This window comes from Pteropus alecto, unplaced genomic scaffold (genome assembly GCF_000325575.1).
Source record: "Pteropus alecto unplaced genomic scaffold, ASM32557v1 scaffold88, whole genome shotgun sequence".
NCBI lineage: Eukaryota > Metazoa > Chordata > Mammalia > Chiroptera > Pteropodidae > Pteropus > Pteropus alecto.
This window is the reverse complement of record NW_006494611.1, coordinates 18,679,442-18,699,199: the sequence shown is the minus strand read 5'-3', so window position 1 is coordinate 18,699,199 and position 19,758 is coordinate 18,679,442. Positions and strand designations below refer to the sequence as shown.

Here is a 19,758-nt window from a genome sequence, read left to right as displayed (position 1 = left end):
AGGGTATGGAAGACTCTTCTAAAATTATATAGGCAGGCTTAATTAATCTTACAGTTTAAACATTTTGAACATCCACGTGGGGACAACCAAAAAAAAAGGTAAGGCTGAAAGACAAGTGATAATTTGGTGGCAGGGGGTGGGCGGCGCACAGAGATTGCACTGTTTATGACAAGCTAAGACTTTACTATATTAGAAACATTAAAAAATAGAAAAAATCCTTATCGATATCTTTTGATTTATCCATATTGATTTATCTCTTATTTATAGTAAAAAGCATCCCATATGTTTGTCAAAATCATCCTATTGTACATTTTTAAATTACATAATGTTATATTTCAATTATGTCTCAATAAAGCTGGAAAAAATAAAAGAAAAAATTATCCTAATGGATACACAATGGAATATAGATGAAACGGATAATTCACAAAAAAGAAATGCAAATGGCCATTCAATATTAAATATGTTCATTCTCATGAGTAATTAAATATAAGTTCAAACTACAAAGAGAGAAAGAACTCTTTGCATATTGTACTGGTAAAAACTGAACAATTTGACAGTCCTGGTGGTGGTAAGAGATTGGGGAAACTGTCACTCTTGCATTATGGGTGGAAACATGATTGAGAGAGCATTTGGGCAATGTGTAGCATATGTTAGATGTCCTTTCTCTTTGACAGAAAACTCACTTAAGAATTTGTCCTAAGGTGAAACTCTTACTCTTGTGAAAATATGTCTGACAAGCAGAGTGACCATAGCATGCTTATATGAAGGAAGGAAAAAAATAAGGAAGAGAGGGCGTGAAGGAAGAAAAAGTGCAGGGAAAGAAAATACCAGTAGGGAACTGATTAATTATGGTCCTTAACATTGAAATTTACAGAGTTAGTATAAATGATGTTTTAAAATATATTTACTAGAAATAAGGAAGCAAGTTATAGAACAGCATTACGGTATGATCCCACTTATGTAAAACTGTACATGTATATATGTGCATGGAGGTTAATTGTCGGGGGAGACGGTGTTCCTTTATATAGTTTTGTTTTCTGAACTTTTCAATATTGCTTAACTTTTAACAAGCATATATCTTTTCCTAAAAAATATTAAGGCTATTTTTTAGACGTAAAAAGTTTTTTTTAAAGAAACCACATTAAAGCAGAGGATATGGCGACATTAGCCAAACTTTCTTTTTTTCTTAAGCAAATCCTGATTTTGTTCAGAAAGCCATCTCTGTCCTTGCAGTCAATGATCCCATTCCTAGTTCTAAATAAGAGTAAGGCGATTATGGCAATGACCCAGGCCTTGCCAACAACTGGTCAAGAACTCCAGCCTGAGCCAATCAACATGTACAATTCCCCAAGGAACTGCTTTGGTCCAGGGATGGACATATGGCGTACATTGACCCAATCAGACAGATGAGAACTATTATTCCATGGCTGGAGGGGAAGTTTTCTCTCTCTCCTACTGTATATGGTGTGAGGAAGAGCACACAACTTCCTTATTGCTGACTGCCATCTCGCTAACTTGATGGAAACCAATCCAAGAAAAACAGAATTCTTTTGTGTGAAGGGGTATGATTTTCTTGTAATTTTTTTCTGATTATAACATATACTCATTATATAAAAATGTACAAATAGAATAAAAGTAATAAATAAATAGAATAAAAACAACTTAGTACCAAAAAGAGAAAACTATTGTCAAAATTCAGTGTGTCTCACTTTGTCTTTTTACTATGACACATTTTCAAAACTGTAACCATAATAGTAAATCCTATTTCTTTAGTCAACATTGTGTATTGTGAGCTTTTCCCCACATTAAGTATTTCAGCATAAGACATTAAGTTGATGCATAAATTCTACTGCAAATAAAAATAATTTTTTGACCATTTTATCTATGAATTTTGGAATTTAACAAGTAATCATCAAATCTAATGTGGATTAATAATGTGTGAAAATTTTGCAGATAAAAGGTAACAAAGGAAGACTTTCTATATAAAAATAGTAATATATAATAAGAAAGTATAATTGTTAAAATTACATTGCTCATGGGGTGAGGTTGACTGGAATAGAATAAATAGCCTAGAAATTATGTTTAATAAATAATATCACAGGTGAAATGTTCTATAAACACAAAGAATAAGAACCCAGAAACGAGCACCTGCTGCTCATGTCGAAACTGAAAAATCTAAATGAGCAGTTAAATAAATGATGGTACAGACTTATTTTTCTTTAAAACTTAGCACAGAGGATTATATATAGTCATAAAAAGGGTTTTAAGACAAATCAAGTAGAAGACTCAAATCCTGGACCAATAAAATTAAGTAAATAAGATAAAATTTTGTTCACGAATGCATAGACAAGTACATAGGAAAGAGGTATGAGAGTGGTAACTTCCAGAAATGGGAAAGGGGAAAGTGAAGAGAGGTAAGTAAGGACTTATACTTTTTACAATCGTCTAAGCTTCCATGTTGACTTTTACAGCAAGATTTTGTAACTTTAAAAGAAATGAAAAAAATATTAATTTTATATTGTTCTTTTAAAAAATGTGAGAAATGTCTCAGGAGAACAGTTTTGGTACTAACTTGTGACTTCAGAAATGCCAAGGCAAAATGTTTCAGATTGTCCAAATTTCGGGAAGGATAGTTAATCTCTGACATTTACTACATTGTCTCGCCATACAAAAAACTTCATAATCAGATATAATTTGGAAAATATCGTTTTATCCAGTTGAATTGTAGTGGGTGGTTTTGAGAAGAGCGAATGCTAAAGGTGAGTAGGCCAGTGTATACTTGAGGAAAACATATTTGTAAATTAGCGATAAATATTTAAACAAAAAAGATACATGAGATACAAACACAAAGATTTCACATCACAATTACCTACCCCACCAATGGGACAAGTGCTATTGGCATTATCGCAAGACTCCCCGGTGTTGATGCAACGTGGGCCAAGGATATTGGGAGACACATCACCTAAGTTCGATGAAGCAAAAGCTGCTACAAATGGTCCCTGCCAAAAAAAGAAAGACAAAAAACAAAACAAAACAAAAAAAACAACACCCAATTGCCTTTTTAATCTTTCTTATTTCCCATGACTTCCATTAAAAGTACAAACATTGAATCTACTCTAGTGAACTATTCAAAATCATTTGCAACAGTAGAAAGAAGGATGTACAATATTTTGAGGAAATTTTTTATTTCTGAAAAGGCTCACTTTGCAGTCAGTATCCATATTATTACTCATGATATTCCAATTATCAATAAAGCTGTTCTGGTTCAAACAGGAGTTTCAAATGTGTGCCTCAACCAGAAACATTTTGACAAGAAACACAGTGTGTAACAACAAATGACAAAATGCTGAAACATCAGTCTTGTCTCTGATGTAGCACCTAGAGCTTTAAAAATAAATACCCTGTTGGCTTATAAAGAAAGAAGCCAATCCAAATTTTCCTCTTGCAAAACTGAACCTAAATATAGCATCCACCATCCAGACCTGCCCTTCGGTGCGTCATTTCTCTATCTCTTCAACTTGAAATAACAACACATAACCCTTTAGAGTGGTGCAAGGCATTAACCTCAACCTGCTGGTCTACCATTCCACCTCAAGTTTCTTAACTTAGGGAAATTTTTTTTAGTCATATGTCTTTTTTTGATGCTAAAAAAGATCATTTATCTCAAAGTGCTCAGTATCCAGCTAGTAATTGTAAATGGGAACCTCCTTTCTTTTCCCTAAAACAGCTAAAATGAAAAAATAAGAGTTTGTCAGCAAAGGAACTAAAAGATCAGACTAAATGTTCATGGGGATAATAATGTATTTACAACAGGGCCTGGAGCTCTCATCCCATGATATATTCTGCATTTGAGGCTTGGACGCTGGTGTCAAAATAAGTAGGGTCTCCACTCCCACTAACCTATCTGTAGTCTTTATCTTACACAGATCTGATGAACTTCTTGGTATGCATGGGCTGGTTCCTAGGCCCCCATCTCTATGCCTGCCACTCACTGTGTTTCAAAGTTACAAAAACCAGTCTGATGGATTTGGGTTATCTCTGAATTAGGCCTTATTATAGGGAAGTAGAACAAAGTCCTTGAAAGAAAATTCACCATTACAAGGGAAATCTGAAAAGGATTCATCACCTGTCCTCATTCAGGTTCTTATACCATTTAAGAATGTGCTTAATACTCTTATAACTCTGAAAGCAAAAGTAAACTCCAACACAATTTATCATATTTCCAAGTTGATAAAAAAAAACTATTATTATATATTATAAAAAGCTTGAACTTGCCCTCCTTTATCCAACTAATTGTAACTTTAAGAAGCCATCAATGTAAGTCGTATTTAACACAGAGTTTATTAGTCATTTTTAATTTGTCTTTCTCTACTAGGGAGGGTTGGAGAATTCTTTTAATCCAGGTATATCAGTATGTGACATCAATGATGACATTTTAAAAATCTGAATCAGCTATTCTGAACATTGCACGAATGATAATGCTCGATGAATTAAGATGAAGATTTCAATAACATAAACTCTCACCTGTCCAGGCAGATATCCTTTGTTTTTCTCTTGCTCAAAAAGGTAAGATGCATAGCCCATATTATCACTATTTACAAGATGATTGCTGTTGTTCATGCTGACGGGGTGGATGGCAAACCAGCTGTAACAGTGCAAGAAGCCCTAAGTTAATAAAGAGGACCAGATAAACAGGGCCAAAAACGATGACTGGGAGCTTAAATTTTCTCTATCAGAGGGAAAAAAATATTTAATGATAAGCACTCCACATTTAGTTTCTTTCATTTTTTATGCACTTAAATTACCAATAATATAGTCAAAAAGTCTGATCATGTACTTAAATTAAAAATACAAAACTCAATTTTTATAAATATTTCATCATCATCAACTTCATCATAAGCTTTTAACAAGAACCAAGACTGGTCAGTTACCAGACAATATACCTAAAGAATTGCACAGACATAGACTTTGTCCTTCAAGACAGGCACAGATTTAATAATTATCCAAATTAATCTCATCCAATTCAATAGACATTTACTGAGAGTCTGCTGTATTCCAAGTACTATATAAACTGTAATTTACTCCCAGAATCTTACAGAAGACAAAGATGTGAACAAATGGCTTTAATACAGTCAGACAAAGATTATAAAGAAATAGGCATATGTTTGGGGACCACAGATGACTAGCAATTATTATTTAGGCATTCCAGGGAGAGGAAACAGTATAGTGACTGCACAGAGGTGTGAAAGAGGATACTATGCATAATTCAATATATCCTTATCATAGTAATAACTTGTTTAAATGCAGAGCTATACAGTTTACAAATTAATGTCACATCTGTTACTTTATTTGAACTTCACAGCACCCCTGAGAGAAAGGCTATTCCTTCCACTCTGCAAGGTGTCTCAGAGAAGCAAATTGGTGATCCATTTGTCATAGAGGACCAAAATTCAAGTTTGGGTCTTGTGACACCTTGTCCAGTGGCCTTTGTAGGATCAAACCTCCACACAGGCGAAAAAGATGTTTACAGAATGTAAGGCTGTAAAGCAGATTAACTAGATGTTCAAAAAAAGAGAGATGCCAATTCATAAAGTTTTAGGCTAATTTAGGATTTTTAAAAATCTTTTGTTGATATAATTCTTCCCTGGAAACTTTTTAAACATTTTAATTTACAGTCCTACCTAAGTAATACAGTACCCGAAACTGAACATTTACCTAATGACTGGAGATGTTTTTGGACTTCAATTTCATCACTCAGGATTCAGTTCTCATTGCCCAACAGATGTACATGTAGGTCAGAGGTGGCCAGCACAATGCCCACAAGGGCTGGTTAGGCAACATAAATAAGCTAAGCTGGTTGGTGTGGACTGTGTGAACTGGTGTGGACTATGAAGACCTAGAAGCACTTGCATGATCTAAAGGCTGTAGCCTCCACGTTCTTGCAGCCTAATGTTGCTTTATGGGAGTGTAAGCCAGGGCTGCGAGATCTTCCAATTTTTTCAAAAAGAAATCCACAAATCAATGAATTCGTGAAATATTTATCCATTAAATTTTTTTTTTACTGTAGTAATATTTTAATTCATATGTTTCAATTCATTATGTTATAATAATATCACACTCTATTTAACAAGCTAAATGTATGAAAATGTATGAAATAGAAACAGTAGGAAAAAACTAAATGTGGGACAAGAACATGAACTTTTCCAAAACCAGGGGCCAAAGGAAGATGTGTCCCCTACAAGAAGAGGTAGGGTGGGTGACAAGAACACCATCAGATGGTGGTATGTGTTTGTCCTCATGTTTACCCTGGGAAAGAGAGGAGGCAAGCCCTCTGCCCTGGTCTGAGGTAAGAATTAAGTCTGGTCAGTGGAAGATGGCAGCTTGAGGGTAAAATGCCATCTGGTTACCTAAACCACCAGAGCTGGTCCCCTGGTGGCCTCAGCTGGGTTTTGTCATAGAGAGAATTAGGAGTGGAAGTATCAAAAATCAAATGTGTGGAGGAAAAGAGTAAACAGTTTCCTCTTTCCCCTCAAAAACAAACAAACAAACAAACAAACAAACAAAACTCAAATTCTTGGAATGCACACACATTCTTCTCTCACACGTAGAAAAGTCTCACTCTGGATGTGCTTACAAGAAGATCGTTATCAAAAAACTTTGTCTCTATGATAACATTCCCAGTGAGCACTCTGGCTGGCATCATCTGGGACTCGAGTGCGGGCATCATCTGGGACTCGAGTGCCGCCTCCATCAGGTACTGCCAGGTGCTTGTGGAGTTAGGAATCACAAAGCCAAACTCGAAGAACCATTCTTCTAGGCATTGTCCTTTGAAGTAAACTTTTTGTTCCTAGTAAAATTTTTCCATTTGCTCTGCTGATAGAAGTTCAATTCTCGAGACACTGCCTTGCACTTGAGAATTTTCTTGGGAACACGGGCTTCATGGGACTGACAGGGACTGACAGGTTGTCTGTTCCTTGCCAGAGTATCTTCCCTGTCTCAGCATCCCAAAGGGTCATCCAATTTAGTTTGAAGCCCCTCAGGATCTCCCTGGCATGTTCGTCCTTGGCTGACATGATGCAGCGGCAGCCGCCCGCGTCTCCCCGGCTAGCCCGGCGGAGCCTCGCAGAAGGTGCCCCGGAGCCGAGGACCGAGCGGCAGCCCGGCCTGGAGACCTCGGGCGAGCAGCGGCAGCAGCCAGACTCCGACCGGCCTCTCCCTCAGGTCAGCTCCCGCTCCTGATCCCTTTTCTTTCCCCCTAGTCCCTAAAAATTCTTAAAGAAGTCAATGGCATAGAAATAAAGGAGGGAAACTATTACGAATTAAGAGACTTAAGACATTGCTAACAAATGTAAATTGTGAACTGTATTTTGATTCCATTCAAACAAAATAACTATAAAAGACTTTATTGGTAGAAGCAGGGGAAACTGAACACAAACTGGGTTTTAGATCATATTAAGAGATTACTTTTAATTTTGTTGATTGTAATAATAGCTTATAGTTATATTTTTTAAGGTTTTTATCTGATAGAGGTATATACTGGAATATTTATGAGTGAAATAGAATATCTGGCATTTGCTTTTAAATATTCTAGCAAAACACACAAAAAGGAGCAGAGAGATGAAACAGAATGGCAGAATATTGCTAATTACTGAAGGCTGAATAATAGTTATGTACAGATTCATTAGATTAATCACTCTAAATTCATATATATTTGAAAATTTCCATAATAGTTTCTTTTTTTATATATTAACATCCATTTCAAAATTTTTAAACAGAGTTAGGCTAGATCACCACTCTTTAGGCTGAATTCAGTCCTCAAGGTGTATATGTCACCATACAAAGGTACAGAAATTTAGGCTGAAGGTAGTTCTAAGGACATCTCCTAGAACTTACTTGCAAGGTTTCTATATATTTTTAAAAGTTGATATTGGTTTTTGTGTGTGTGTGTGTGTGGTTTATCTCTTCCTTCTAAAACTCACGTTTCAGGGTAAATTCTACTCAAGCTATATTTTCCAGTTAGCTGGAGTCTGCTTTTTTATAGTTTTACTCAACTTAGTTGGGAAGGAAAATGTAGTGGTGGCCATAACAATTCTATGGCTCACCAACCAAAATTGTTCTTTCTAATACAACTGCATTCAGGCCTGCCAGACTGAGCCAGACTGCAACCTCTCTAGTACAACCAAAGGAAAACAATAGAACAATTCTATCAACGTTGACTCTCATTTACTACTTTTGAGGTGAAGGATTTTCTATATAGGATCTCATTTTATTTTCACAAGAACCCTTTGAATCAGATGCTATCATTATTCTCAACTGACAACTAAGGAAAAGAAGTCTCAACAATGATGTAACCTAACCAAGGTCACATAGGTGTAAGTAAGAAGCAAGGCTATGAATTCAGGTTCGTCAGACCATAAAGCCAATATTCTTCTCTGCTAGTTGTCTGTTATAGCATACTGGCTCTATCCCTTCTGTTCATTCACTTTCAATATGCATTTAGTTAACTGACTGTGCTAGGTGCTGGGGACATAAAAATGAATGAGGCATCATCTTGCTCTTAAGAAATGCTTTGCAGAGGATGTGACATTTGAGCTGGATCTTAAGAGATGAGCAGGAACCTGGCAAAGGGATCACTGAAGAAAAGTCATTCATAGCAAAGGCATGCAGATGAGATGGGTGCAGTGTGTTCAGAAAATGGATAGTCATGGTGGCCAGAGCAGAATGCATTAAGGCGAGGAGAGATGGAGGCTCTCATGAACTTAGTAGTACCCAAGTGTGCAGCTGGCATTGCATTAAATCCCAAGGAACATAGAAAGGAATCAGCTGTGTTCTCTACCACCAAGGAACCACAATAATATCTGTGGGAAAAGCAAATGCTAAGAATTTTGGTCTACTTATTAGACTACAAACTTGAATTCTTATTTATTTCATTGAGTTATTTTCATTTAAGCCTTAGAAAATTAAACTTTTTCTCTACAAAAATGAAACAATAAATATTCAAAGTTATTTCAATTTCAGAATAAGAAGGTGCTGTATTTATCCCTTTTGCCCTTTGAAATATGTGCTATTGAAATATCAGGCTTATCACAGCAACCACAGTAGTATGGCAAAAGATGACTATAAAGATATGAAGAAAGGTGGTCATTTTGATTTAAGAAGGCTATACTGAAAAACTTATTTTATCTGATCAAAAATATTCATCAAAGCAAAGTTCGAACAAGAAGAAAAGTTTAGGTATTTTCAAAGGAAGTTAGAATACAGACATAAAAGGATTAATATGTCCCTGTTAATAAATATTTTAAAATAATGATTATAACACAGCTAGGATGTACAAGAGGAAGCTGAGTTTGATGTAAGTTAGCATGGTATAATCAAGGTGCTGAAGAAAGTCAAGAGATTTGAAATTTTACTCTAGTTCATAGCAAAGTTAGTTAAAATTTCTGGATATCTGTTTCCTAAGACTGAAAAATAATACATTTCGACTATATTTTGTGAATCAATAAACTGCAAAATAATATCAAATATTATTTGATATTATATAATTGAGACACTTGGAGCAAAAGATTTCTAGGGCCTTTCAATTCAGACATTATGTACTTCCTATCCTGAAACAGAAAAAAAAAAGCCAAGCACAAAAGTCAAGGTTCTGAAATATTCTTAAATAATAACAAGCCCATCCCAGGTTCCATTCTCTCAGACCTGGGCCACCATGTCCCACATGCAGAAAGGTGACTGACAAAGCAATTAAGTGGAGGCTGAAATCCAGCCACTGCTCGGCTCGCTGACCTAGGCACCTTAGTCAGCCCAGGGAAGGGAGCGCCTACATGTGATTTGCACAAAGTTCTTATGTGCAGGCTTTCACCTTTTCCAACCTAAATGTCCACCAATAGAGAAAGAGAATATGTGCATCCATTAAAAGGTAGTGTTTATGAAGATGCATATTAAATGGGAGCTCTTTGGGTAAATACAGTATAGGAAGCTCTACTGGCTTAAATGGTGTCCCCTCAAAATTCACACCTACCAGAACCTCAGAATGTGACCTTATTTGGAAATCATCTTTAGAAATGTAATCGAGGTAAAGAGCAAGTGAGATCATACTGGCTTATACTGGGCCCTAAATCCACTCTGGTGATCTCATAACAAAGAGAAAGAAACAGAGAGACATGTGGAGACTCACAGAAGTAGACGATGTAAAGATGGAGTCAGAGATTGGAGTGATGTGTCTACAAACCAAGGATTACTGGCAACCACCAGAAACTAGAACAGAGGCATAGAACAGTCTCTCCCTCAGAGCCTCCAGAAGAACTAACCCTGCCGACACCTCGATTTTGGACTTCTGATTAATACAATGTTTATATTTATATATACATATATACAGTGTATGCGTGTATATTCAACACATGCATATTCAACTTACATGATATAAGCATGAAGTAATTAAATGAGAAAACTCCGCCCTCTTGCGGCAGAGACTTGAGAGTTTACAAATGTGCTTCTGTGTGTCTCAGTCCCATTAGCAGCGTAAAGCATGTGAGTAGATCTGGCCAACAACATGCATCCAGAAGGACCACCCAGTTTTTATTTATTTGTATGAATGGGAAATTAGTCTTTAATATGTTAAGCTCCTGGGATTTCACATTGTCTGTTGCGGCACATGGCTTTAATATCCTGATTAACACACCTCTTTTTCACCTCCCGTATAGTCCTCCTCACCTGCCCCACTACAAACTGCATAGAGAAGGAGAGGAACAGGTGTTTCATTGGTTATTGGGCTCAGAATTTTACCCAAGGAGCAACCTAAATTTTAAAATAGCGGAAGCAATAAATATACATCAGACTGCTCAGTTAAAGACAATGAGCGGTAGCCAGTGGAACACTTCTGAAGGTACAATAAACGTGATGGCAAGCATCCTGGAGAATCTTTCTACCATCTCTGCTACACAGAAGAGCTATACATTCTCAACTACTCCTTTTCTTATGTTCAAAAATCCTGGATGAAAACACTCCTCTTGATAATGTGATTGGACAGATATCTAGTTTGGGTAGATTTCCTTACGTTACTATAATAAAAAATCTTTCATCCTAAATGGTATGATTAAGCTATAATAAAAATAAAAAAGGAAATTGCCAATAAGAGTATTTGTTTTAATTTAGCTTGACTAGAAATAGAAGACATTGAAAGGAAAACAATAGTGACTTGGCTCTTTTGGTTTATTACTTAGCAACAATTGTAAAGCATGATAATAACAAGACTGTCAAGAGCACAAAAAAACAGAACTCTGCTCATATTTGAGTTCCAGGAGTGTAAAGCAGCAAAGCCCTTCCAGAGGGCCATTTGACAATATATGAGAAAAGCCTTAAAAATAAGCATTCCTCTTTGATTCAGCAATCCCACTACTAGGAATTTAGCTTAAGGAAATCATTGGCAAATATATAAGATATCTGTTCAAGAATGCTTATTACAGTGTATTTTATGATGAAAAAAGCTATAAACTGAATATCAAATGAGGTCCTGGGTTCAGGCCCCAGGTAGAGCCACAGACCATACCCCAGGTGCACCGTGTTCCAGGGGGCGCCAGGCCCCGGGGGGGGCGCCTGGTCCCAGGAGCGCCAGGTCCCAGGTGCACCACTCAAGTGTGTGGGAAGAGATGCCCTGCCTTTAGAGATCCAGTTCTTAAGGGGAAACGGCAACATCCATAAGTCAGGGGTGGAAGTGGGGAGGTGGAGATTAAAAAGAGGGGGAAAAAAAATCAAATGATTGCTGGTTAGTCAAACACATTATTGTGCATATAATGAAATGCAGCAATTTTTAAATGATGATTTATAAAATGCTAAGTAGTATTGAAAGGTATTCATAAGGTGTTTCTAAATGAAAAAGAAAAAGTTACCAAATTATGTATACAATAAAATCTCACCATTGTAAAATAAGAAAAAGAATAAATATGATTAGGAAAAGATCTAAAAGGCCATGCAACAAAATGTTAATAGAAATATTATCCAAGTCCCAGGATTACCAAATGATTAAAAAACCAGTGGATACAACACTAAGAGTGAACTATGGACTTTAGGTGAGACGATGTGTCAATGTAGGTTCATCACTTGTAACAAATGTACCATTCTGATATGGAATGTTGATAGTTAATGATTGGGAGGGTACGTGTGTTGGGGACCAAGGTGTATATGGGAAATCTCTGCACTTTCTGCTTAATTTTGCTATGAACCTAAAATTGCTCTAAAAAATAAAGTCCACTTAAAAAAAAAAATTACAGCCCCAGCACAGTGTCACTTCTGCCATCTCCTATTTATCAAAGCAGTCTCAGGGCTAGGCAAGTTTGAAGGGCTAAAGAAATCATCTTCACCTCATAATGGGGACTGGCAAGGTCACTTTGTATAGAATATGTGAGGTAAGAGCTGTTATCGTGGCCATCTTTAGAAACTACAAGCCATTTAAAGATTATTTTTTAAACCTCTGCCAATCCTAAAAAGGTAAGAGAGGGGGAAAAAAGAAGCACTGAAAAAAATGAGACAAATAGCACAAAATGAAGAGATATAGAAAAATCCATAGTATAATAATCACAATTCCTGAAATACACTAAACTTATTAATTAAAATACAAAAATTCTCAAAGTAGAAAACAAAGTTATATGATATTGATAAGAGACACCTCTAAAATATAAGAACAAAGGAAAGTTAAAAGAAAATGATAGTATTTGCATGACAAATTCTAACCTGCAGAGAAATTATTTAGCTATATTAACATGAGAGTATATAGACTTTGAGACAAAAACAGTCATTATTAGATAGAGTCACTACAAAAAAAACACTTGATAGTCTCAGTACATGGCGATAATATTGTTAATATTTTTCATAGTATTTTAAAGCTTCTAGTGCCCAGAGTGAGAGAAAACAAATAAGTATCCATATTTACAGAATGACCTTTAAGTCATACTTATTTCTTTATGTTCCAAATAGGGAAACAGGCAGAAGAAAATGTATCTGAATTTAACCATGGTTGACTTTGGAAAATATAACTTTGAGTTAATTTTTAATTTTTCTCTCTGTCTACTTTCCTACATTTTTCAAATTTTCTATGGTGAGTACATATTATTTTTATAACAGGCAAAAAACTTGGAAAAAATAATAATCTTCTAAATCTCTTTGGATTAAGAAATTTCCAGATACTCAACATTCAAGTAAGTCCAATGTCTTTTGCCAGTTTTGACAATTGATTTTTATGGCTTTGGTTTCTAAACTTGGGACAAATTAAATTAAAAGTATAATTTATTTCTGTTATCAGTCAGCTATCATCACTCTCGTTATCAAAGAGCCCCTTCACATTACCTGGGATAGACGAGAAGTAGGATAAAAACTCACGATACAACTGAGGCCCTTACTCTATTAGAGAGGAACACAGACAAGCTGATAGAAAAGCTGGAGGAGGAAGACAGCATCAAACTTTATAACAAGATAGAAGGGATAGAGCAGGAAAGAAATTAATGAAGGATATAGAAATGGAAAGCAGAGGCCTATACAAACCAGAGTTGATACTAATGAAAGAGGCGTTTATAAGGACAAAGACAAGATGAAGAAAAGAGGAGAGGTCAAAAACGGCTGGTGAAGGGCAATTCACTGAGGTCTCCCTTTTTGCCATCTGAGTGGGGTTAACTAGACAGAGGGGAGAATGCAGAGGGTAGAATAGAGAGCCATAGGCAATAGACAGACATAATTTAAGAAGTCATAGTCACAGACTTAAGAGAAGATTTACACACACACAAACACACACATACCATGACTGAGTTCTATAAGTCAATATCATTTGAATAAATTAATGTAGTTTCATAAATTGGATTTTTCTAAGTGTGTACACAAATTATTCAGATAGGTTGAACAAATTACCGTTTCTGTTGTTTTTTTAAATGTGCCTTTAAAGAGCCCCCTTTTATGATCTTTCTGTAAAATTAAAGGATTTGCAGTGTATGCAACAGAAGGCAATGGAGCAATCATTCGAGCTCTGACAAATAGAAGCTATGGCATACCAACTACTAGAGGGCTAAGAAGATTAAAAAAACAAAAAAAGTCCACGCCACTCCTGCAAACTCAAGGAAGAAAACTTGGCAGAAGCAAAGAGACAGGAAAAGGGAAGAGAAGTGAGACAAAGCCTGTCCTGTTGCACCTACTTGAGGAAATGAGCCACTCCCGGAGCTCCCTGCACAAGGATGACTGTGTGAGAAGTGGCTCTCCACCACATTCACATTATCTACCCTTATGACTTTCCTTTTGGTGCAGACATTTGACACCTCTTTGTTTTCTCCCTTCATAGTTTCTTCACACACACCCAGTGTCTTATTACATCAGGACTTCTCAAGACTCAGTTTTTACTGGCTGACAGACTCATTCTTTGAGGTGCCTTCCAAAGTCTCTCGAAGTGAATTTTGTAAATACCGCACAGCTTACATTTTAATTCAGAATTCAAATATTCCAAACATGTTCTCCACACCTGGAGAGAAGTCATTTACTGTTTCTCTATAAGGTAATATTAGTCCAGAAGACAGAAATATTCTCCTTGCATAGATAGATCGACTGGAGCAAATGGTGGTCTCACATTATCAGAGGATTTACTAATCTATAGAATAGTTTCATGCACATAATTCTATTTTATTCAAGGCATCACTCACCCTAACCCTTCAAGAGCCCCCAACTCCCAGCCCCAGCTTAAAACACTTTAACAATTTTCCATTCCCCTTGGTATAAAGACAAAAATCTTTATCATGGTATCTAATTTCTACCTCTAACTTTACCTCACAACACTTTGCCCAGTGTCCCCTGCATTCCACCCACACAGCCCTTCTACCAATTCTTCAAATGGTCCACAGGACTTTTGTACATTCTTGTCCACGTGTTTTAAAAGTTCTTTTAAACCCTCCATTTTGCCAGTTAATTCCTACCCTTCCTTCAGTTATCAGCTCCATATCATTTCTTCAGGGAAGACTTTCCCAGTCTCTCTGACCTAGTCAAATCTCTTTAAGATAGCTTTACATATCTTCTTTTCTTAGCACTTAACCCAATTACAATTATGCAGGTATTTGTATGACTATGTGAATACATTTGATCTCCACCAGTAGATTGTAAATTCTGTAAGGGTAGCAACTACATCTATTTTTGCTCATCAGAGTATCTATATTAGTAGCTTAGTTCATGACACATATATTCTGCAATATCGAATGACTGAATGAATGAATGAATGGGGAGAAGATGTTATATCCACATTTGAGAAATGTAGAAACTGAGTCTCAAGAGAGTTTAAGGGATTTGCTCAAAGAGCACAGACATAGGTACTTAATTCCAAGGTATTTAATTCCTGAATTCAAGGCCAGAGAATGTAGTATTCTAAGGACTGGGACATGTTGCATGGCGCATGGAAGGTACCTAGTGCAGACTTGCTGAATGAAGGAATGGAAACAAAATGAAAGCAGGAAGGAATAGATTGTGAACTTCAATATGGTTTTCACTGTGAAGAAAATAGATTGTGAACTTCAATATGGTTTTCACTGTGAAGAGTCTTGGCTGTGACACTGGGCAGGTCACATCACCTTTCTAGGCCTTAGCTGAAGTTTGAACTAGATGATCTCTGTGTTTTGCAAATCTGCGATTCTGTGCTTCCAAATTCCTCTTACTTTGGTATTTTGCCTAACAGTGGGCACCTACATGTGATGGCTGAATTACTTAGCAGCCCAGATTTAACTTTATGTTTTAGATCATTTTTAATGTATTCAAAGAGCAATTATCACTATGCTATAAGAGATGACAGCAAGAGCAGTTACATCGAGGATAACATATGGTGGCTATAGAAACAATGGAAAGTTATTTCAGAGTATTAAGCATAGCAGATGGAAAAGTGCTGTTATAACCTTGACAGTTGACCTTGGGACTTCTAAGTATATTATAAAGTTCTATATGAGGAAGCTAAGAACATCTGGGCAAAGGATACCATTTTTGAGTTGTCTGTTATCATTGTTAAGTGATTCAAAAACTAATAAAAGGGAATTGTAAATGGTCTTGGTCATTCAGCCAAGACATAGATAGAAACTATAAGGGAAAAGCCACTTTCTTCTCCCACCAAATTTGGGATACTCCATCTAACTAGTCATAGATATATGCTATTACCCTGTCTCCTAACCAAAGTCTCCAGTAATATACTCTACAATCTAAAGCTAGCTTACCTTTCCAGACTTATCTCTCACTCACCCCCTGAATTAGCCCATACTCTGGCCTCACAACTCACTGTTTTTTCATGACTCCACGAGAACTTCCTTGGCCCCTTCAGGTTCAGTTCAGATGTCTTTTTTTTTCTTTGAAGTCTTTCAGTGTTTCCAACTAGAACTCAGTGCTCCCTCCTCCAAGTTCGCACAGCGTTTATTTATGTCCAGCTGACAGTACTGATGGCCATCAGATTTATGTTACTCGTCTATCTGTATATCTGCTCCTATCTCAATCATCCCACTAGCATATAAGACCCTTGAAGATAAGGACCATGCCTTATTCATCATAATATACCCCAAGCACATAGTTGCATGCCTGTCATTTAGAAAAGTCTATTGAGTTAAATGCTAGGTGGCAACTAATCACTAGATGAATCAGTCCTATTACATCAACCCAGGTAATAAAGTTTATTATATCAGGGAATTTTAAGTGTCCTCACTTAAAACCCAAAGAAGAAATTTCAATGCTAAGAATTTCAAGTACTCTTTTATGCCAATAAAGGAGTTCTTGGAAGAGGTATATTAACCTACTTCTTGTAATTTAGCTAAAATTATTAAACTTTTTTCTGTGTCAGGCACAGACCTACAGCTTTGCTTACATTATCTCATTTAATCTTCAGATAACCCTATGAGTTATTATTATTCCCATTTTCAAACAGAATAGTTGAGGTATTAGTAGATAAGCCATTTGACTGGCACCCAAGCACTATCGTACACTTCCTTAGGGCATCTCTGTGTCATCTGGGAGTCCATATATCAAAGTGTCTTGCACTGTAACCCACCCAGTCAGTTCCTGAGTCAGCCTGATTGCAGCAGCCTAAATCACATATGAATGCAAATGCCTTCTTTTTCAAGAAACGAAATCCATGTGTTTATGTATAAAAAAGTGCTAAAATCTGTGCCAAGCTATAATTTTATTTCATCTGCTTCCTTCAGGTGGTCTGCTTTCATCACTAAATAGCATTGTCCTATTTAGACTTAACTTAATCCTTTTAGCAGAACACAGGTAAATAATCTCAAATCCATATTCATTTGCCTGGTTGGTCAGACTCTTTTTTCATTTTACCAAGAGATAACTGTCCACCATCATGTAAGTTCCACATATGAGATCCTGATATAGTCATAAGCACTAATATTTACTGAGTCTTTATATCATATGTGAGATGCTATGCAAAACTTCTTCACCCATATCCCTCATTTATACAATCCTTTCATTAGCCTTAATTTACAGGGGAGGAACTAAGCACTAAGAGGCTGAGCACCTTACCCTTGGGCCCATGGCTGGATCTCAGATGTGTCTGACTCCTGAGTCTAGACTCTAACAATTCAACTTATTCTCAGCCTCTACTGACACCATTCTAGTCTCTTCCCCACCCCCTACCCTTGTAATTAAGGAAAGCTATCCAGACAGAATTTTTTTTTTAAGTAAATTGAGTACCTGATAACGCCCAGGTCATCTCCATTCAAATCTTCCATCTTCAAGACTGCCATTTCCTTGTCTGTATTTGAAGAATACCTAGTCAGCAAAACAACAACAAAAAAATTTCGTCAGTTTTATGTTAGCTCCTGGCCGCCATGTACAATGAACAGCAGAAGCTGGTGCAGAAACAAAACCCAGCGTGCCTCTCAAAAAGCAAGGCTCCGGGACATGCTGTAGTCCCAGGGACTGCATTATCCAGACCTCATTACTCTGCTAAAGAAATGGTGTGCAACTGTGATCAGAGTTAGGGGCGTTAGGTCAGCTAGCTGGAGATGAAATATATATTTTTATGTAATGTATGCAAGATTATATAACATGTATTTCTTACAAAAAGGATTTCTCTTTGAAATCTTTACTCATATCAAATTATAATGGACTTCCTTAAAGATAGCAAGGAATATGCAAAATCAAGAACATTCATGACCTACAACTTAAAGTATTCTCTTATGTCCTTTTAAGGGACGTCAGATTATATTTTCTAAAAATCAACTCTTCTGACAGCTATTGAAAAATATACAGACAAATGTAAAATGTCAAGTGGTCAGGTTGAACTGAGATATTATTTTACTGCCATAGTAGCCAAGTACTTCTCTTCTGTTGCAAACCTGGCTCATCACTTAAAAAAAAAAAACAAAATAATCATCTCCCTTAGTGTTCCATTCAATTATTCTAGTTTTATTTCTTGTTCTACATTCCAGTTTTATTATTATTATTATTCTTTTATCTCCTCTCTCTCTTGCCACATTCTCCTGAACTAAGATGATTTCTTCTAAATAACATAATAAGAAGAGCTATTTATTAATTTAACAAATATTTTATGCACATTTTTATCTCTATTTTACAGATGAAAAAACAGAGCCAATAAATTAAGTAAATCTCTTATCAATATATACATCTTAAAGGTCACACAACTAAGAAGTGATAAAGCTAATTTGACATCACAGTTGTGTCAGAATCCAAAGTCTGGAGTCCTTCAAATATTCATAATGACTCCCACAGCCCTCAAAGTAGAAAGATATATGCATAGGTTGGTGTGTGTTTCTATATTTACTTTTTATTTCTGCTTGTCTTAGATTATAAACATGTTTTTAAATTACTTTAGCTTTAATACTCTTTTAGGATTCTATCATATTCATCAAGTATAACCTGTTCTTAGATTTCTTTGCTCTTTCCTAAAAAATCACAAGATTTCATTTTGATAACTTCTCCCTCACCTTGCTCTCTCTGACTGTGGATTCTGAAGGTAAGAATAAGGACTTCGGTTGATATGTGCACCATCCACATTTCCTTTATTAAAGAAGATTTTGCCTGGTTTCATATTTGTGTGTGCCATCTCAATGCTCTGTGGGTTTAAAAAAAAAAAGAGTTGTAAAGTTAGAAATCCTGGTGGAGATAATGATTTAGTCAATATAAACAGAAGAGATCTGTGAACAATTTCCTTTGTCTCCAACCTGTTCTCACTGTGGGGTGAAAGCTGGAGAACCACAGGTCTGGTGTCGTTCGGTAGGTAAACAGACATGACCTTCAGGGCTGAGATAGAGAAAGTGCTGTGTATAGAGAAGCACAGTGCTGATCAGCACCTGAGACTCTCAGGACTGCTGAGTCAGACACAAGCTGCCATTTGAGATGGCCCAAATGGGAGATTTGACTCCTACAACACTGGGACAGGACTTGTTAACATGTAGGTATTTCTACTCTCCCTACCTTCTCCATCCCACCACCCTCTAAGGCAGGCTTTTTCAGACTTTGAGAAGCACAGTAAGCATTACAGTTTTCATCATAACTTAATAAACATCAATATATATCCTAAAACAGAAGTACATAAAACAAATTATACCCTTACTGTGTATTATGCACTTTGATACTTTCCAATTTATTTTATTTTAATTTTGTTAATGCTTATTGTAATCCATGAAATTGATTTCATAAAGCTATTCATAGATTACTAGCTACAGTTTGAAAAACATTGTTCTAAAGAAATTTCTGCCTTTGCCAGCTGGATCCCTGGATTGTGGAAGT

The 19,758-nt window shown here is 36.3% G+C and overlaps 1 protein-coding gene and 1 pseudogene across 1 annotated transcript in view; both read right to left on the bottom strand.

Moving 5' to 3' along the window:
* The window catches only part of ASAH2 (N-acylsphingosine amidohydrolase 2), a 59,134-nt gene that overhangs the window by 27,559 nt on the left and 11,817 nt on the right, over window positions 1-19,758 (bottom strand). Inside the window, exons 5-8 of the mRNA XM_006926031.1 lie at window positions 18,954-19,081; window positions 17,698-17,775; window positions 4,525-4,645; window positions 2,874-2,999 (exon numbers count right to left, since the gene is read on the bottom strand). Of these exons, the coding sequence (XP_006926093.1) occupies window positions 2,874-2,999; window positions 4,525-4,645; window positions 17,698-17,775; window positions 18,954-19,081 (453 nt within the window). The remainder of the gene's footprint in view (window positions 1-2,873; window positions 3,000-4,524; window positions 4,646-17,697; window positions 17,776-18,953; window positions 19,082-19,758) is intronic.
* Window positions 6,599-7,084, bottom strand: LOC102883966 (annotated as a pseudogene).